At 39.1% G+C, this 21,506-nt stretch overlaps 1 protein-coding gene and 1 long non-coding RNA gene across 2 annotated transcripts; one reads left to right on the top strand and one right to left on the bottom strand.

The window, feature by feature from the left end:
• Positions 1-1,553: 1,553 nt before the first annotated feature.
• NENF (neudesin neurotrophic factor) lies at positions 1,554-6,376 on the top strand. Its single transcript, XM_082048066.1, has 4 exons — positions 1,554-1,752; positions 2,952-3,012; positions 4,233-4,336; positions 4,975-6,376. The coding sequence occupies exons 1-4, from the start codon at positions 1,606-1,608 to the stop codon at positions 5,149-5,151; spliced, it is 489 nt and encodes a 162-aa protein (XP_081904192.1). The 5' UTR covers positions 1,554-1,605; the 3' UTR covers positions 5,152-6,376.
• On the bottom strand, positions 5,956-20,411 carry LOC309437532. The gene is made up of 3 exons (XR_014183571.1): positions 19,887-20,411; positions 13,635-13,813; positions 5,956-11,757 (listed from the first exon to the last, which is right to left on the bottom strand). It is a non-coding gene; the product is annotated as an uncharacterized lncRNA (long non-coding RNA).
• Between the last annotated feature and the right edge of the window lie 1,095 nt (positions 20,412-21,506).

The following is a 21,506-nucleotide window of genomic DNA, read 5'->3' as shown; positions in this document are numbered from 1 at the left end:
CAGCACTTGCTGCCCTCCCCTAGGGAGATGCTAATAAACAATTATTTCAGAATAAAAGGTAAATCTATAATGTGACTTGAACCCAACTGACAAATTAGACTTTGCATGTGTCCTAGCAGCACAGGTCTTGCGGCAAGCCATGCAGGGTATTTGCTGGCAGAGCAACCAGTCAAATGCCACAACTCGTTCTTGGCATAACAGAAGCATTCAGTAGCTGCTTTGTCCAAAGCCTTACTTAAGGTCTCTTTTCTGCTTGACATTTCATGTCTGTCTTGTGGCGTGTGCAGCCAGCAAACAGACATGACGGACAGCCAGGATGGCAACCCTGTTCTGAAGCCCAGCTATGGTTTAGGCTGCATAGGCAAACCTCGCTGCCCGAGGAGAATCACAGTAACGACCTTGTCAACCTCCACCCCAGCAGGACCTGCGCTCAGCTTGCCACACCGGCTAGCAGCCCGTGGCCACAGCAGCTCACTGTCCCCATGCTGTGGCTCTGCAGTCTTGTCCCAGCTCCTCACACAGGCGTGTGGCATATTGATCATCACCCCCATACTGTGGTGATATGTCCTCGCTCCCTTGTACTGCTTTTGCAATCCAGAAGAGAGCCATGGCGATGTTGCTTTGTATGTGCTGCCCCAGCTCTGCTTACACCAATACAGAGACCTGCCTTTGGGCAGCCTGTGGAAAAGTGTGAACTCAGGCAACATGGAACAGGTGTTCTCTGAGCTGGACTCACTTTATGCAAGAAGAGTTTATAAACAATCCGTAAACCAAAGATCAAACCCATCTCTGTCTGCTACCTACTATCCAGATCCTTCTCTGACCTGTTCAGCTTTCACAACAGACTGTACGAGTGGAGATACCAGATATTTGAATTACAGTGGGGTAGTTGGGAAGACTGTGCTCCAGCACCAAACATCCCAAGTTTTGCATCCATCAAGTCCTCGCTTGCCAGCACTACAGAGGTGCGAGGTATATATCTAAATTCTAAACTTTCTAATTTTAATTCTATATAGAATTACAAACATCAATCTGCTTATTTTTCTGTCACCCCAGAATATAAGTGTAGCATAGGTAAATCTCGTCATTTGAAAATAATGAAAATGTCAGTTTGCTGTGGTGTTTTTTTGTTGTTGTTGTTTCGGTTGTTGGGTTTTGTGTGTGCGTGATTTTTGTTTGGCTGGATTTTTTTAAGTCATAAAACACAAAGCCTGCCCTACGTGTGTTGATTTTGTGAATAACCATTTAAAACAGCAAGCAGAGAAACTTCAGAGGGGAAGAAGGATGGAAATGGAGGAATCTTTTATTAGTAGCCGCCTGTTCCGGTGCCGGCTTCGCAACCCGCACGGCAGAGGGCCCCCGCTGAAGCTCGCAGCCTCCGCCGGGCGCTTTACAAGTTGTTATTGAATTTCCACCCACGTACGCCTTGGTTTAAACTCTTCCCACGTACTTGTAGTTACCCAAACCACCAAGGCGCGGAGGCAGGAACCTGCTCCCGGCCACTGGCCCAAGGCGGGGGAACGAGCGACGCCGACCCGCACGGCTGCTTCCATCGGGGGCTGGAGGCGGGGCCGGGCCCGCCGTCCCGCGTCCGTCCCCCGCGGCATGGCGGGCGGGGCGGCGCGGCTGCTGCTGGCGGCTCTGCTGGTGGTGCCGGTCGCGGCCCAGCGGGAGCTGCGCTTCAAGCCACCGGCCGAGGCTCCCGTGCGGCTCTTCACCGAGCCCGAGCTGGCCAGATACGACGGGCAGCAGGTAGGGGCGGGCGGAAGGCCGAGCCGCGGCGGAGCCTCGGGCCTCCGAGCCTCCCCGGCCTTTTCTTTAAAGCCCCGGGGCCGGGCCGGGCCAGGCCCGGGCAGGCTCTCGGCGGCGCTCTCTCCCGCTGGGCAGCGAGGGAGGCCGTGCGTTGCTACTGTTCCTGCAGCCCGGTGCCCTGAAACCACCTTAAAATTAGGGTTTCTCGTGCTCTGCTGCTGTGCTGTTCCCTCCCGCCTAGTAATTACGGGATAACTTGCTTTTTAGGCATTTGTGAGAAGTTTGCTGGCATTTATGCTTTGCTAGCCTGCTGTGCATTTGTACTCCTGGGAGCTGCGGATTTTGGTCTGCTGAAGTCATGCGCTGACAATTAGATAGCACGTTTCTATTTTATTGGTTGCCTATTTGACAAGGTACCCATGGCAGTGAATTTCAGATTACCATAAACTGAAGCCAAAGTAGTTTTCTCTTAATAATTCATTTAACCATGGATTTAGACCCTTCCCACCCCCCCCAACCCCCAAGATTATAGAAATAACAAAGCAATTTCAGCTTAAAGAATCTGTAGCTTTCTGTGACACAGAAATCTCAGCAGAACTTCACATTCAAAACCATAAAATCCTGTATCGATACACAGTATGTCTTTTGAAAAAACTTGTTGGCTGACCTTTTCAGGGCCTGCTCTTTCAAGAAACTAACCAGCATCTGACTAAAAATACATCTTATGCATAAAAGACACAGCAGAAGCACTGGCTTATTAAGTAAAACAGCAGCAGATCATATTTATGGGCATTTATTTATGTGGTGTTCTGTTAATGGAATAAAGAATGCTGTTGGCATATACCCTTCCATCTGCGTTAGGAACAGAAAGATGCAATTGATCATCATCGAGCAGCGTACAGACAAAAGGTGACTTGCAAGAGGGACATGTCTTCTATGATTGTAACATGTACATTAAAAAGATTCTCTCATTCCATATGCTTAAATCCTCCAAAAAAGAAATCTCAGGGACAGTTTAAAGCACAAGCAAGAATTTTTGAGAGATAACATATATGCTTGTATACGCACGCAAACAAGAAAACGTAGGACAGAGAATTCTCTTCTTTGTGTCCTGAGCACTTATGGATTTCATAGCTAAAACTAATTGCCTTTTCCCTACACCCTAAGTGTTGAGGATATATTGATGGCTTCCTTTCCAGGAGGGACAGCCCATTTACCTGGCGGTGAAGGGAGTAGTATTTGATGTCACTTCTGGAAAAGGTAAGTTTGCTACTTCTCTGCTGTCTGCTTATTTTTCATGCTATTATTCAGTCATTTGTTTTTAAATATTTCCAATGTATAAGAAGCCTGCAGTTCCATTTCAACAAAAAGAATATGCTTTTCCTCCCCTGACACCTTCCCCACTAAGGTTTTTTCTGGAACCTACACTGCTTTGAGATTACAGTACACGTGGACAGACAGCATAGCCCAGTTAGCTTGGCCACTGACCACAGAAATGCTGAAGCCACCTGGCCAGGCCCCTGACTCCTCCCCAGATGCAGGGTCAGGCCACACAGAAGCTGGTGCTACAGCGTTTTACTGCCCTGGGTCCACGAACTGACTGGATCAAAGCCAACTTGGATGTACCCATATTGCAACACACAATATCGGCATTGCCACACCTTCATACCTCCTCTTGTGCTGGTGTTTGCCTACCTGTGCTGTCCAGTGGCCTGGAAGAGTTTGAAGAGTTGACTGTGATTTTGAAGGGGAGAGGAGGAATAAGTACTTTTTTCTTCAAAGTTTTCTTATACCTAAACCACTTATTGCTGTATTTGTTATTTGTGCCTTCCCTAAAAAATACAGATGTTTTCATTTGAATTTCTGTTGCACAATCCAATTTACGGTTGTAATGATGAAAAGACAGTAATGCTTTTAACTGTGAGCTAGCTGGAATAATCTTTATTAATTGTATCTTGGGATTTTACTTTTTTTTTTTTTTTTTCCCAATAGAAATGGGGGAAGATAGCACACTTTCTGTAAAATGCTTGAAGGGACCAAGGGGGTCCTGGTCACTCACCTTAATGTCATAATAGGCAAACTAATGGCTTGCTGCTTTGTTTGTATTACACTTGTTAATGCAGCTTGTCTGGACATACATGCTGGCTAATCTTGAAATCCTAAATGAGACTAGGCTTGCCACTGTAAATTCTGGAGAATGTAAAGCACAGGTCCCTAAAAAATCACTAATTTTTAAGATTGCAGTATAGGAGTTCAGCAGTTGTATTGTACAACTCCACCCCTTGTTTTTTAAGGACTGGGACATATTATCAAGAAGTAGCAAATCAAAAGTCAATTTTGGAAAAAAGAGCCGTAGACTTGAGTTGTTAATTTCAGTTCACTGTCAAGTGTATGAGGCTGATGAAAAGCAGACGCTGAAGATATCCTGTATCTTGTCAGATTATCAATGGATTATCTGTTTTTTTTTTTTAATCTGACAGAATTTTATGGAAAAGGAGCCCCATACAATGCTTTGGTTGGAAAAGACTCAACAAGAGGAGTTGCAAAGATGTCTCTGGATCCAGCAGATCTTACTCATGACATAGTAAGAAACCAGACTCTTAGTTTAGTTTCATCTTGCAAAGTTTTATTCTTTTGTGAGATTATGAATTATAATATTCAATGAATTTGAATTAATTTAAGTTGGTTCATGTCTTTTAATTTAAAACCAAAATGCATTAATATTCTTTAAACACCTAAAATGGCTATGTATTTACTGCATATGAAAGCTGTAGTGCTAACAGTTTTGGAGAGGAAAGTTGTTAATCTGTGGAATGAATGCAATTTATGTAAGCATGTAAAGGGGGAATTACCTGCTGTTTAAAAAGATGCTTCCAAAGAGAGTAAATTACTTTGTTAATGGATTTAGTTTAGCTGTTGTCACTGTCATGGCAGTGGATGCTCCTTCTGGCAGTGGCTTGTTTGAGGTGTGATGTATTTACACAGGGGAAATGGAGATTAACGGTTTGTTTGACCTCGATATATAAAGTTTCATCAAGGCAGAATTTAAATGAAAATAATAAAGTTACAGGTTATACTATCAATTTTGTTAATCATGCTGTGCAAAGTAAGCGTGAAAACTGACCATAAGGTTTATAGTAATCAATAAAAAAGAAAAATGCATGTAAAAATCTCTACTTTTGTTTATTTGAAACAGGACTTTAATTTCCGTATTTCATTCAGACAGGACTCACAGAAGAGGAACTGAAGTCCCTGGATGATATCTTCAATAATGTTTATAAGGCCAAATATCCAATTGTTGGCTATACTTCTCGACGAATTCTGAATGAGGATGGCAGCCCCAATCTAGACTTCAAACCTGAAGATCAGCCACATTTCAACATTAAAGATGAGTTTTGAGGAACATTTGTGTACCCAGACAATGCCTGGGGAGAGGCACGATACAATATTAGATCGATTCCCTGATTTTCTGGAGATCATGACAACAATTTGCTATCATGAGTCAGTTTTCTGTTTAGAAAATAGATATGTGTACACACATAGTTTACATAGCATTCTTCCAAGAAACAAACAGATCTGTTTTAGTGTCATACACTTGGGCTATTCGCTCTGAATTATGGGAGTTATTTCATATGAAAGTTCTTTCTGCCTGGATTTTTCTGTTTACAAATGTGTAATGTGAAATTACATTTAGAAAGAGATAGGGAAGTTTTTATAGTTGAAACATTACTGGTCGGTCTTTTTGTAAATCCCAAGTTGTTTCCCACTCCTTGGAGAAGTGTGAATGCACTGTCTGGATGAGCTGACATCAGTTCTCTGTGCTGTAAGTGACTGTAGATATCACATGTACAAACAGGTGTAATAGATGCTTACATTTTAAAAAGCATTATGGGATTTAATATTGGATAGGTTTGCAAATACTGGATATAAAACCACTCAGTCTCCTAAAATGCAGTTCCTGTGGAATATTTATGCAAAGCCTACAGCTGTAAACCAAGAAAAGTAAATATTTTTTCCCCATGAGACCTACTGTGACATTATAAATAAGACTATCATTATGTTAGTGTTGAATAAAAAAAACTTCAGTTTTTAAAAATAATTATCAGATATTTCATCTATATTAGATTACGATGGTTTCCTTCTAGCTTCTTCCACTCTTTCACTGACAAGAAAGGAAAATGATAGCCCACTATTTACCACATATTCTTACAGAACAATTTTATTATAGTAGTTTAGTATCCTGTGGATATTGTTATATTGACAATATCAGCTCTCATTTTTAATTCCTGTTAGTTGTTCTTACTATAGCTTGATCATTACTGTTGCAATGAAGTATGCATTCATATGTTTCTTTTCCTTTTAACCTAATATAAAACTGCAGATCCTGTAGGGTGAGAGCAGGCCCCCTTTACTGGATTTCTCTTCCAGTCTTTCAGTAACCAGAGGACCATAAAAGCATGTGATATATAAATAGCTGCTAACCACTGACTTTCACTAACCTAAGTAGAATGTAAATTGTCATGTATGTGGATTTATCTGCCACTGTGACAGGTTCAATTGAGATGGAAAAACTGAGCAGCTGCTCCCAATTTTATATTAATAATATAATAAAAATACAGTTCTATATTTTGTTCTGTTTCTTTAGCATTTGGGTCATTTTCTTTGAAGGAAAGAGTTTATCAGCTGATTCTCTACTTCATGGTTTGCAGGGGACAGCTGCCTGTCAGTTGAATAACTAGAAAAGCTGTTTATTTATCCTTTCTTTCACAATGTTACAGATTTTACTCTAAACTTGTTTTGTGTCTTACCATTAGTCCACTTAATTTGCAGGAGGGACTCCATGGGCCCCTCTTGCCGTTGGTTGGTGCTCTGGGATGGAATAAAAAATTTCGCATCTAAGAAAATATAATTGCTTCAGAGAATTATTTTTGTTTTATTATTATTACTGCTGACCTTTTGAGTAGATAGCCAAGACCTTGCTGATGCCTGCCCACAGGTGTGGGTGTATACCTGCCACCTTTATGGGAGTGCATGTGGGTTTGGAGGTAATGATGGTGGTTGTTCTGCCAGCATTTCACAAATCATTTTCCAATGCCTACTGGTTTTTCCCCTTCTCTTCCTTGTGTGCTTCCTGATGGGGCAGCTTGAGTAACTGTGCCACTGTGGTTACTGAAATAGCCTTGGCTTCATCTGGGATCAGGGTATCCAGCTGCATTTCAGTGATGTTGTACCTGGAGTACCACCGTGTGGCTCAGCATTAACTGTTCTCTCCCTGCGTTTCCTATTCACACTATGAAAGTCACCTTTGCTGACCTTGAAGCAGATAACTCATACTATATTTCAGGTGTGTTTGAGTGAAGAAACCCTCCTGTTGGCACAGGAAATGGTGATATAAACCCCACTTGTGTAGTGTGAGATCCTTGTGAATCCAACCCACCCTCACTCATGTCTGTGAACAGAGGAAAATGCTCTTGTCCTTCCTTTCTGTTAATGAAGATTATCACACCTGAGTGCATTGTAGAATGCAAAATGTTTCTGGTTTTATTTCAGTTAGGGAACTGAAGGACTGACATTTAATAACTTCATAGGCTATTTCACTTGAGTTTCCCACTCAACAGATCAGTGTTATGATAATAAGGCTTTAAGTGGGTATATATCCTTAACAAGTTTTCACTCACTACTTTTTAAAAATTAATTCAGAATACCACAGTATTTCTTTTACTGTTAATTTAATGACACTGTTTTATGTCTAAGGTTGTTACTTGCCAGTAGCCTAAAATTTATTTTACTTAAAAGCAAACTGACTGCTATGGTTGTTTTGTTTGGTACACTGCATTTTGCTAACCTCTGTATTATTCCAGTACAACAGGTGTCCTTGCTATCTCTACAGTGCACTCAAAACAAGCAAGCTGTATAAAGCTCCATTGTAGTTGTCCTGCTACTACACACCTCCTTTGGAGGGTGAAGAATTTCTTTTCAATTTACCTGCTGCTTCCAGATAACACAGCAAATGTCATTATTTTTGCTGTGCTGCTTCTAATGTGCATCTTGCTAATTTAAAATGGGTGTTTGAATGGTTGAGCTTTTAATGAATGCTACCTTTAGTATTTAACAATGCTTTACTCTTCAGAATGTTAAGAATTATCAGGTGGGTTCATTGCTTAGAGGATGCATAACCTGACTTGCTTTTTTCCCACCTGCCACTTTTTTCAATAGTCCTTCACTTCCATCCTAATACATTTGAGTAATTTTGTGACAGGATAGATTCTGTCATCTGTGCTTTAAGAAGGACTTATCTGATTAACAACTGAAGCAAAAGGACTAATAATATAAGCAAACAACATTCAGTAAAGGGGTTACAAAATGCAAAACAAAGTGTTATCTTTATTTTTACAGTTGTAGAGTGTGTAGTTAAGTAAAATCCTACTATGAAAGTGTAAGGTGTGTTAGCAGCTGTTAGTTATTAGTCATTGCATCCTAATCTAAACAAGGCCACCTGCCAGAATGCAGGCTGAGATTTTTTCCAAGAATTTGGGATTAGACATAAAGTGATTTCTTTCCTAACTGTAATGAGTATACAGACACCATGCTTTTTGTGGCCCTTTGACAGAATTTGAAGGTTTCATTGATTTAAGTGAATCAGTTTCTGGTTTAGTTTTCTTACACAGTAAAGGCCTTGGAAAACTGCAACCTGGGCTGATATTCTTTGTGTTCTGATTATAGCAGCTGTGAATTTGTAATAACATGGGAATCAGTGTAGGGTTATGTTTCAGACTGCGCTTGTCAGACCTGTCAGACTTTCACATTTCAGTAAAAATTAAAAGAGGATGCTTATCTGTTTAAGTACAGTGCTTTGGAATGCGAGAAGCCTCAGCACAGTTTGTAAATCACCTCCTGTAACTTTTGGTTCAAAACCACTATCCGGCTACATTTTCAACAGTGATAGCTTGGAAACGCATTTAATTGCTGCAGTTTTTCCCTTGCAAGACTCCCAAGAACATGTAGAACTCACCTGATGGTGCAGGAGAGAAAACAAGGAAAAAAATGGTTTATCTGACTTTAACAAATGTATTTTTTGTGTTTTACAGATATCTGAAATATGTTCAATGTCATTTGCAGCTGCTCAAGAGAACACAGAAGAGATGTGAAATGTTTCATATAGGAAATCAAACGCTAAGTTTTCAGCTGATCTGGTTAAACTGAAAGGAAAAAGAATAAAAAAAACCCTCTGGGTACTTTTGTGAGTGAAAAATCTGCCATTCAGTAGGATTCAGCTGCACATCAATAAGATGTGCTAAGTAGCTCTGATTAATATTTGCATAATTTCAGATGAACGCTGGAAATTCTCAGGGATATCTTGAAATGCTCAGAACTGACGTGATGACAATCATACATTTTGTTATCCATCATCCATTTAGGCTTTTGCGTAATGTTTTCCTGTCCATACAGGAAACCATATACAAGCTATGCAACTTACCACAAATCTATGCACCATGAGTAATATTCAGATAAAGTAAAACACACGTGAATTTATAACCTGAAAGCTACTTACATGGTATACAGAATGGCTCTTTCAAAGAAAAATCAGTCCTTGCCTGTGAATGCTTTGACTAAAACAACCAAAAAAAGCTCTTAACTTTTAGATCTGTAATAACTTGGAGCCCTATCTGTGAATACTGATTTAGGTAGACAGTTATAGACATAATAGCTGTAATACCTATTCAATCACTGCTAGGAGCACTCTAGCAGCATAGGCATGACAGCATAGGTGGGAAATGAGAATGTATCTTCGTGTGCCATTGAGACAATTTATACTGGTAAGGGAGATTTGCCTGAGCACTATATACAGGTCTGATAACAGACAGTGCTTCCTATGTTTGCTCTGCCAAATACGGCCAATGATAACGATGTAAACTTGTACCCTTACCCATCTGTTGGTCTTTACATATACCTTCTGTTTTGGATTTTCTTCTTCATGTTCAATAGAAGGCATGAGTCCTTATTTACTTGTTTACAAAACTTATGCTTAGATCTTCTTGGTTTGGATTATCTGTTGACAAAAATAATGGATAGAAATGGAGATTAATGTTCTGTGAAAAAAAGAGCTTGTGCACCTGGATGAACTGCAGAGCCATAGGAAGTATTCTGGAATAAACAATTCGTATTACTGTTTGCCATAGGTTATTTGTATGTGTTAAAAATTCTGCACTGTTAACAGATGTTCAGATTACCATCTTTTGCAGGACTTCTTGACATGAGCCTTTATCCTTCTGACGTGAGATGATATCATTCTGAGAAGTGAAAAGTTTAGAAGAATCTGAGTGCAAGCCATCCAAGAAAATCCAAAATATGACAATTTTCCCTCCACTTAAAGAAACCTCTCTGAAAAATAAATTAATGTCCCAATGTCTACATTTTACCTTTCAGATTTTGCTGAAAGTTTTCTCATATTGGCAAAGGCAGCAGATAGAGCAGAGACTTGGATCTAACCCTTGCTTTGTGACAATTTAGGTCCATTTCTTGGCATATCTACTTGAGCCTTAGAGATTATGAAAACACAGACAGTAGACTGATAACAGAGAGTCAAACACTTCACCTGAATCCAAACAGGTGTAAACTTGTAGGAATGTTTGAATAGGGCCAAACTTAAAGCCTTGCACCCTTCCTTTGAATGAAAAAATCCCCTTTTAGATAGCACTTGTTTCAGCCAGTAGAGGAAAGGGAATTTTCTTTTCTGGCACGTGAACAGGTAGAGTTAGATGACTATTAAAGTGAAAACTTCCCTGTGCCTAATTCTCTGCTGCTTTGCAGAGATACTAAAACCAGTTGTGTTGGATACGCAGAGTTTAGTTACCAAGCAATTAACTGCCTGGAGGATAACTTCATAGATTAAACTGATAACTTGTTCAAAATAGTGGTGGTAGATCAGGAGTATGTGAGGAGGCCACCCTTCTCTTTGGAGGCTGCAGCTACGCGCTCTTTTACATTGCAGCGCTGTTTTGGTAATAATCACACATAAAGGCCAGGTAACTCAAACTTATTCATTACATTTAACCCTTCATTATTTATAATGTTTGAGCAAAGCTCCTAAAAACATAGTCTCATTGAAAAGAATCAGTATTGCTCCATGAAAAGCAAAGTGTTAATTGAAAGGATTACACATTTAAATTGAGATTATAATCTAAGGTAACATGTCTGTGTCCTACATTATGCTTGGAAGTGTCTCAAAAATATCACTGTATTTTTCATATTTTTTGTGAAACCATGCTCTGCACCTTAGAACAGTTATGCAATACTTTTAAAGAATAGCACAGCCAGACTCTCAAGACATTTGTGAAGTATTTTTCATGTTACAGAAAGACAAACATACGCATATGTCTGAGATACACAACAGACGGATCTAGTAATTTAGACAAAGGCAAGTCTTACAGTATTTCTAAACCATCTTCTATTCCATGTGTTTCTTAAACTGGTCAGAAGTAATGCCCTGCACTTTTGATCTCTGACACAACAACATGGTAGGCAGAAATGAAACGATGATGGCAGCTTGCAGGGATATCTGAAAAGCTCTCGGTGTGCAAAAGACCAACCTAGCAATTTTAGTGAACTTGAAAGGATTTTAAGAACACAGGCTTAGTAGGCAAGTCTCAGTATGTGTTGAGCCTCTAGGATTTTACACATTAAATATTACTTATGTCCCTAAATGGCTGCTGCCAAGGGTAAATACTTCCTTCCCATTTCTCTGAATGGTCTCCTTTGAGTTTTGGAGCTGGGAGAAAACAGGCTGCCTGAAAGGTTTATATGTGAAACAGCAGCATACCAATGGAATATAACAATTTGAGGCAGAGAGAAGTAAGGTGGGTGAAATTCTACTTACGAGAAGCAGCAGGAATTCATAAATAACTCAGGGGAGCATACAGTTTCTGAAGAGGTGAAACTTGCTGATGCAGTGAGACAAAAGGTTGAACCTGAGAACAGCTTCCTTGGATCCTCCTTGGATACAGCCTTGGGAAAATCAGCACAAATTAAACAGTTTGTGATTGCTGGCTCCTTGCTTGAAATATTTTGTCTCGTTTTTCAAAAATACTGATGCCTTTGGATTTGGCACCTTGCAGATGCCTGGATTCATAGAAAATGCTGCTGCTGCTGTTTAGCCCATAACTTACCAATTTTTATCACTTTGTCTTTGATGCTCATTCTAGTTTAAGAAAGAAGGCTGGAGTTTTGCTGCAGAAGAGGCAAACAGGGACACAGATATGAAGGTGCAATTCTCAACTTCACTACAATTTTGCGATACTTAATGCTAGGTTTCCTGGCTGTTAAATGAGCTGATGCTTCCCTTGAATTCCCTTTCTCTTTCATCGCTCCTGGGTCTTTCAGCCATTTGAAGAAGGTAATGTTGGTTGGACATTGGAGCTGGTGGGACCCTAAGATGGCTGTAATTTCTGAAGCTCTAGCTTTAATTTCCTCACTCCAAAGAGGTATCACTTTGTGGTGCTTCGTCTTTGAGCTGAAATGAGTATCTTTTACCCATGTTCATCCATATCTGTCATCACCTGGAATTTGCCTGTATGTCCATTGGTCATTTGTTTGTTGAAATACTGGTAGAAACCATGAAGACCCCAGCAGTATTTCTGGCTCAGCTGCTTAAAGACATTGTATAAAAGGTGTTTCACAACATTTTCAAGAGTTTTAATGATACATTCAAAATGTGCAGCTGGAAGCTAGAGGTAAACTATTCATCCACTAGGCTAGTTTATGATAAAACAGACCAGCTATTTCAAATAAGTAAGAAAGTAGCTTCCTAAACCCAAATCAACCGCTTGTAGTCTTTGCAGAGTAAGATCCATTAACCAGAACTTCCCTGAATACCTAAAGAATCTTTTAAGCTTGGAAAAAAATTAAAATCTCAAGCAAGATTTTATCTGAATGATTATGTTAGCTGTTACCTGCTTCACAAAGTATATGTGTTTATGGGGAACTTTAATACAGAGGGGAACAGTTACAAACTATTATTCCACAATACTGTAGCTCACGTTATTGCAAGCCCTGTCAGAGAGTATGTGTGAAGTCCTCATGGCACTGTGCAAACACAAATATAAGGTAGTCTAATTAAGTCTTTTAAATGTATCTAGTTTGTGTTACCCTTAAAAAAAACCCCACTCCCATTCCACTAGGCTGTTTGATTTAACAACAACAGAAATAAATCAGGGTTGTCCTGATACTAGCTGAAACATCATCTCACTGAACGTGTGTTTTTCACAGCTGGGAACCTGCTGGCCACTTCTGTTTCTGATTGCACACACTGTTCCTAGTCACATAATATCACTGGAATAACCACATCAATGATTTACATAAATACTTCTAAAATCTACTTCAAAATACGTATTCTGTTTTTAAAGCAGTTAAACTGGAAACAAAGACAATTAGCAACATATGACTAGAGAGGTCTCCATGAGCCACTGGAAAGCACTTCTTGATTTACAGACAGGGTTTGGAAAGCCAAATGAATTCTGCAGACTGTTTGTATAAAAGCTCAACTCTCCGTAACTTCCTCTAACCAGACTGTCCTTTCATTTAGATATTTTTTCCATCAACTCATTTAGACTGACTCATCACACCTAAAATAGTTCAGATTTGCTTTATCTTCTTATATTCAGAATAACACCACAAAATGGATCATGCCTACATGCAGTTATCTGAGAAAACCTACTTTGTTATTTCTGCTCATTCCTTTTGGTGTATGAAAAATCACTTAACCACATATTAAGTAGGTATAAATTTAAATAACCATAAAAGTAAAGGAAGTTACATGCAAGAATCTGACCCCAACTGATAAAGTGTAACAAAGATTACTCTCTAGGCCATACAGAATGTCTCACCTTTAGATATCTTTGTAGAAACAGTGCGTGACTGCAGTGCTGTTAATGGAATCATCCCAGATCTACGTTGGTGTTGCTTCAAATAAATCCAAGCTTCTTGATCTTTTTATTATATTTTTTTTTGGCATGTGCTGGAGCAATGTTTCCATGCAGCAGGAGCTCACTTTACACCCCTGGAGCTGAAGGAGGAACTGTGAGTAGCAAACTCTTACCCTATCTGGGACAAATCGCAAGAAACAAACAAACCCGACTGTAGTTTATTATTCTGTGCCATGCAATGTGGTCTTTTTAGAGAGGAAAAACAAAACAAAACGCAAAACCAAGAAGGGATTACCTGAACTTCAGAGGAAGAAGTTGGACTACAGCTGCACAGCACAGAGCTGGTATGAATGTTAACAGCGAGTCTTACCCCTTGTACACATTTTCAGTGAGCACAAAGCTCAAAAATATTCTTAAACACTTAATACAAGGGAGAACAGCACGGATATAATTTACCTGTTATGTATCTACTTCAGAAAACAGATTTCTGCTTCAAGCTGTAAATCATTAAGACATCTGACTTTCAGACAGTGCATCACAATTCAGCTTTCCGGTTTATAAAAATCATCCCAATACACCTCAGCACTGTTTTCTTTCCATAAAGTCTGCAGAGAGCCAGCTGTCTGAGCTGGTCGTGTTGCTATCTAAGATTTGTGCATAAGGGTCTCTCTGGGAGTTTTGTTTTGGTTCTATCATTTAATATTCATGACAATCATTGTTAACCTGCCAGCTGAGCCGTCTTTGCATCCTCCAGACAAAGTCAAAAGTTTATTCCTAGCCCACAGAGCTCTTGGAAGCCTACTTTTCCACATTTCAGGTATTTTGGCTTGGGATTCTTATGTTTCAACTAATAGGATGAATTTTAAAGAAAAAAAGAATTGCTAGGGAAAAGATAGAGCAAGAACAAGAGGGTGTTCAGTACTCCTAGTCAGTAACAACATGGTTAAGCAATTATATGAATCTGATCATTCCAGCCCATACACGAAGGATTTGGGAAAGCTGACAATTCAAATGTGTCCATTAATAATAAAATGTGATAGGGCAAAAGGGGAGGGGGAAAAATCCTTGCTTTTAAGCTGCATGGAGTAAACTGTGCCACCTTAAAATTACTCATGGCCTGCTGCGTATCTGTCAAAATAATATATAAACAGTGGGAGTACTAAATAATTTCAGTGTCACTGAGAAGAAATACATTCATGCTAAGAGCAAATTCTGTAATTACATTATGATTTTAATGTACATATTTTTTCATCAAGAATGTCAGAATAATCAAATGATGACTAACGCTCTAGATAATCAAATTACACCACGTCCAGAGAAATCCAAGGGATGCTGCATTTCAGCCTCCCCAATCAGACAGAGCAAAATCTACAATAGGTCCAGTGCTGCCAACGTGGAGCAAACTGAAAAGCTGTTGGAAAATCAAGAAAAGAAAGAGTGACACAAGGAGGAGCGAGTGGTCGGTGGGAAAAGGAGCACCAGAGCAGAGAATCAAACAAGGGAGAGGTAACAGAAATTTCGATGCCGACAGGCAGGGCAGAGTCAGAGAGGACCAGGGCCAGCCTGACTGTGTGGTTGGTTCCTGCCTCACTACTGCAGACTAGCATCGCAGGGAAAGAAGATGCGCACATTTTAAAGAGAGAACTATTGAGGATTAAGTTTTACTTTCTATTGTACTTAAGTGATTAGAAGGAATATATGTTAAATTCTGTTTCTCCCTCTAAGTTTCTGTGATGGTTTTTGTTCAACTGCAGATGAATGGAGGGTAAGGGGGACAGGCTTACTTGTTGCCTGAGGAGAAAAATGTTTTTCCTTATTGCACGCTACACTCTGCAACAGAGCATCAAGGCTGGAGTTCTCAAAAACAGAAGTTCAGGGAATTAAGAGCTCACTCTTAAGTCGAGACTAGGACATCTCATCATCTTTTCCAAGGAGGCATACATTTTCTTGAAAGAACCAGTCTCTCAGTGATATTACTATTCACAATGTACTTCTAGAATTACCTTTCAAAAATACAGATTTTTATAAAAGCTCCTAGGTAAAACCTCAGATAACAAATTTCTAAAATTTGCCAGTGGATAAAAAAACTTTATGAATATTTCTTCCCCACTGACAAAGAATTTTGGAGACTTGAGGAATGTGAAATACAAACACCTAACATGATGAGCAGCTGTCTACACATGAAATGAAATTACCCAAACCAGGAACAATAAAGCAGAGTAGGGCAAGGGCCAAATGAGGATGCAGATATCCCAAACTAAATCCCAGCTCACCTGCCCTTTCTGGGTGGAAGCAGCTCAGTCATGATGGGGAGGGTACCAGCAGCTTTCCCAGGCTGTCCCCATGCCCCAAACCCGTGCTGCTCAGTCGTCTTTCAGTCTCCTGCTGCCTTCTGGAAAATCAGCTCTACTTCATTTAGGCTGGTTTAAGGCTCTAGCAGCAGAAAGTCCACCAGAACTCAAAGCCTGTTACAAAATCCTAACAGAAAGACCCAATTTTATACCATCTCTTTCCATACTTTGCATGTCGTTTCATAAGCCTGATCCTATGAGCAGCTTAATAGTGATAAACCCCCCAAGTAGGACACAAATATTAAATAGAAGCAGAGGAAGGCACAATGTAAGTTAATTTGCCAGCAGCTGGGTTTTCCTGCACCTCTAAGGGCAGAAAGGAGGAAAAAGCACCGGTTTTCTCCGAGTATGACCATTAGAAGCCTTATACACTTCATCAAGTCCATGCGGAAAATAATGATCTTGTATCTTCAGTAAAAACAGACTGTTAAGGATGTTAGGTACCTTAACACCATTGAAATTAAAATCAAGGGAAAAAAGGCAACAAAATAAAGGAGAAGCAGCTCCTACTGCATACCCAATATCAACTCAGTAAAAGAGAAAGACCATTTTTCTCAGACTCCCTTCTGGAAGCCACTTTTTGAAGTATTTTCTTCAAAGCCAACCATAAGTATGGCTTTATGATGATGTGGCACAGCTGTTGCGTTTTCAAAAAAAAAACCAAACCCAAAACTGTATCCCCATTAGGCTGTTTCTGATCTCCTTATAGTCACAAGTTATGCTTAATATTGTTTATTTTCTATAATTTGTTAGATCGTGTTATACTCATTTAAGTATTGCTTTACCCACAGTTGATTCCAAACAGCTAAAGAAGGCAGGAACAGGCCAGCAAAGAATGCAATAATAGGTAACAGGCCGAGAGACAAAGTTTAGAGAAAGGTTCAGTTCAGAGAGTAGCTATTTCTATATAACCAGAAATCACCTACAGGCAATTTTCTTTGATTTTGGAGCCTATTAACTTTGATATTTATGAAACTATTAAGTTGTTCCTTTGGAAACAGCCATAGCAAATGCTTCTTAAGGTGGCTATGAAGCATGGATATTTTTCTCTAGAAAGCTTCTTTAGAAGTAATGAAAAAAAAATTAGTTCCTGTAAATATACTGTCAAGGCAGCTAAAAGAGCAATCAAGGTTTGCCTCACATTTCAGTCCACATTTTCCAGGAACTCCCCACTAGCAAACTTTATTCAATTTAATACTAAATTTAATTTAGAAAGAGTTCTGTTTTCACTGTATTTTTCTTCCCCTGGTGTTTTCCTAGATGGACGCTTTCATAACAGTTTCTTTGGTTTGCTTTGTCTCTATGCAACTTGAAGTCATAAACCAATTTTCAACTAGTGTACATCAATAAAGGGCTCCAAGTGAGCAATGCTGATTTTCACCGTTTTAGAATCCAGTCCCCTCTCCTTTCCCTGGACCACAATAACCTCCTGCGTCAGCAGCTTTGATGTTTTCTATGGTGCTCGGAAACCTACATATTTACATTATTTGGATTAAGCACCAAAAAGGACCTCTCTAATTATGATCATAATTACAGATCCACTTTTCTTCCATAATTCTTGAATTAGACAGCCATTTGCTTTTGACTAAAGATACACTGGAACTTCAGAGCTCTGTATAGCAGTCATCTGCATACATTATTATCCTTCTCCCTTCATGTCTCCTTTCACAGAGTTTTAATAGATTGACACTACAAGGACTTCTGACAACACTAAGACAAATATTGTTGCAAGATACAGTAGAGGATAATTAGTGAAGTCTGAAGCAATAACTAAATCTAGCTGAAAGGTATAGAGAGAAACCATACATTATGATGATGCTTATTCTGGATTTTGCTGGGGAAAACAAAACCAAACCAAAACGCCACCACCAACAACCAAACAACAAAACAAAAAACCACACACATACAACCACCACGAAAAAACCCCAACCAATATCCCCTCAAAAACTCAAAGCAAAACTCCAATTCTAATTGCATGTTAATTTATAAAAGTAACTCACTCTCCAGGGGTTTCACTGCCAGTCTAAGATATCAACCATACAATCTGGCTCTTGCACTACATACTCACATCTGATTATTGTTTTTATACATAATCAGGATTAGGCAAAAGTCTTTCCCAATACAAACCTGGAAAAGCTAATATCCAGAAGGAGTAAAGGCCTTAGAATATTCAGTATTTTGTCTGCCATAGACTTTAAGAGCATGGCAATGAGCACATCCTCTGTTTAAGGCTTAGTTTAGACTATCAAACAACACTTCTGACATTCTTCAAATTTCACTGTCTGAGATAAGCGAGAGCAAAACTTCTTGGACAAACAAATGCTGTTCAGGTTCTTTAAGAAGAAGTGAAGCTCAAAAGAACTGATGACAACATATTTCAAAATATGGTAACCAATTGGTTCATAGACCCACTTTTTACAGAGAAGCAGGAAGCATTTCCCCTGCCTGTTTTCCTTAATGGCTACAGAGAAAACAGACAAGAAACAGAGTGGAATGAAACGGCTTTGTAGTCCGGGAGAGGAAAATGGTTTTGAAATACAACCGTGGGCAAACAGAAGATGAAGACAAGTAGCTATCACCTCCCAAGCACCAGCCACAAGACAGGCACATAAAAAGAATCTGAGCCACATGGAGGCAAACACAAAGGTATGTATAGAATTTTAGCAAAGTGGTATAAGTGACCCAGTCAGAAACATTACATATGCAGGCAAAAAAACCCAAACCAACCAACCAAAAGACAGAAAGCAAAACAAACACCAAACAAACTCACTGAAACACTTTGTAGAATGATTCTGAAAAAGGAGTAAGAGTCTTCCCCGTATGGAGGGCTGCTGAAAACAGAGGCTTGAGTTACTGCCAAAGGAGCTGCTTCCTATTGTCTTTTTTCCTGCTACGTTCAGGGAAAACAGGACCCCAATTTAATCTCACTCTGATTGCAAAGAATGTACACAAAAATATATCACTTTGTATCAACACTTTTGACAGATATAAACTAGAGGAGCTCAAATACTGGCCAACCATTAAAGTAAGAAGTTTTATAACTTCCTTCATGTGTACTGAGAAATAGAGAAAAAAATCCAACAAAATTCTGAAAGATATCAGAATGGATTTGTATCTAAGTTGGTTTTAACTTAAAGAATTAAATAGTGTGAATATAAAGAAACATACTATCACAAAAAACACAGATGAAACTCTGAAAATAGCATAGAGAATTGAAGAATAGAAAAAAACATCTAGTCATCACATTACCTTGAAACGTAAAGATCTCTATTACATTCCTCCTTAACTCCAAACTCCTGTATTATTCTACCTAAATCACTGAAGCCCTAAATTCTCAGTGTTCACCTTCACAGGTCCTTCTGAAATCACTGCTTGAGGCTTTGCTCTGTTCTTCCCCATATTTCAGATCACTGAAAGCTATGTTTTATGAAGCAGCATGAAACTCTTTGATTCTATACAAGTCAGAGACCTTGAAGTTCTCAACCTCAAAAGGATTTCTTAAGCATTTTCCTGCATTCATTTATTTTTGATGCATCAAACAAACAACAGCTGTTTGCACAGAATGTGCATGCAGAAAGATTTCCAATGCTTAAGCAATGAAGCTGAGCAAAACAAGGACCTGGGTCCTGTGCCCTTGACTCACACATGTAACCAAAAGTCTCTCTTAATGTTTGTTTTTCCAGAAAAAGATTGCATGGGAAGATCTGAATGTGTCTCTCTTAATGCTGATTCAGAATTAAAAAATAAATAGAAGGTGCAGACTTTTCCATAAAAAGGAAACCTGGTTCTGGTCTAGCTGAAGTTACAAGCAACTTCAACTGACCTGAGGCAGAAGCCCCTGGCAGGAATAAAGAAAATGTACCTGATGGATTTCCACTATTTGGTGGTGGCTGGTGTCGCATCATCTCAGCCAGCCGGGCAGCACTGGGCAGCTGGCTCTCCACACTGACCCATTTCTCTTTCTGAGAGGCAGGCTTTTCCCTCTGAAAGGCCAGTCCTCATTCCTGTGAGCAGAACAAGAGAGACATCCAGCGGCTGGACCACTGAAGCATATTTTTAAAGACAGACTCCGGGATGCTCTTACCTATGTGCTGTTCTTGCATGTATAAGAAACCATTTATGTACCAACGATCAGATATACAGACCCAGAGAAAGAAATATTCCAGTAGCTGAAGCACTCCTGTCATCTCTGCTGTGTATTTTCCCTGCAACCTACAGACTGCCTCACTGGGTACTCCAGATCCCCCCGTACTTCTCCCTTCTTCTCTGAAGCTTAACTTCATTATTTTGATTCTCAACTCATGTGAATTGGTACAGGTCTATCAGCTTCTGCAGAGCTATAACACTTTGTGTCAGCCCAGAATTTCATTCTAATTGTTTTGCAATGCAGACATGTACTTTTCACATCTACTATCGTTTATTCAAATATTTTCTCTAACCTTAACACTATTTGTACTACTTATTTTATCTGCATAGTAAATAGACTTCCCAGTCACTACTGATATAAAACTCCAGAGAATCAGTGGTAAAACCTGGTAATAAGTTGTTTGATCTTCATGTAAGAACAGGGAGAAAATGATTTTTAAATTTACTAATATACATTTGTAGTATCTACAGGTTTTATTATTAAAAGAAATCCATATATTTACTGTCACATCTAAACTATTTATTGTACATAAAAACACAGCTTATTTGGAAACATAAATCAGCACAGAAGTGCTTAGAAACTCAAAAATCTGAAGATAGGATGAATAAATAGAAGGAAAACACAGGAATAAACTTTTGGACAAAGTATTAGAAATATTAGACATAATTGGTTTGTAAAAATAATCTTTGTCACTGCGCATGTTAAATAATTAATTTTTTTAAGCTCTTGACCCTTACAAACTTTGAAAGATCTGTAGGAAAAGTTCTGGTAAGATAGTAAGGAATAGCATAATTCTTGCATATTTAGGGAAGAATTGAAGGCAGGCAATTGCTGACTTCACTTACAACTATGTAGGATGAGATGCCAGGGATACAGTGAAGGGCTATGAGCAAATTTCCCAGCTTCTATAGGGAAAACTGTATGCAGTCAATGGGGTAAAAACAGATAAGATGATATGATGACTCAAAATTACCAGGATCTGCTACTAATGAAAAAACTGACATACTCAGTATGAGAAGAAATTTGGTCCCCTTCTTACCACATACATGTATTGAACATCCATCATACTTAATCCAAACAACATATCAAGCTGCAATAGAGTTGTTCGTGATATATATAAAAACAACACAGAAGAAAGCTCAAGTCTTTTACTGTGCTCTCTGCTAAAATATTTCACTTTACCGCACACTTCCTTGCAAGTTTTTTTTAACTGTGCTGCTATAAAAATACTCACCCCAAACAAACAAAGAAAAAAAAAAGAAAAAAAAGATAAAGAAAGAAATGTCCATAACGCAATTTTTATATCTGCTTAGTAAGAATTGCTTGGTATAGCTT

The sequence above is a fragment of the Streptopelia decaocto genome, assembly GCF_964273445.1.
Source record: "Streptopelia decaocto genome assembly, chromosome: 3".
Taxonomy (NCBI): domain Eukaryota; kingdom Metazoa; phylum Chordata; class Aves; order Columbiformes; family Columbidae; genus Streptopelia; species Streptopelia decaocto.
This window is presented reverse-complemented; position numbering and strand designations above follow the sequence as displayed.

What these genes read in the sequence shown, in the direction of transcription:
- NENF (XM_082048066.1), top strand. Translation starts at nt 1,606, where the DNA reads ATGGCGGGCGGGGCGGCGCGGCTGCTGCTGGCGGCTCTGCTGGTGGTG. An exon ending in TGATGTCACTTCTGGAAAAG is followed by an intron (nt 3,013 to 4,232) that starts GTAAGTTTGCTA and finishes TTAATCTGACAG; the next exon opens with AATTTTATGGAAAAGGAGCC. An exon ending in CAGATCTTACTCATGACATA is followed by an intron (nt 4,337 to 4,974) that starts GTAAGAAACCAG and finishes TATTTCATTCAG; the next exon opens with ACAGGACTCACAGAAGAGGA.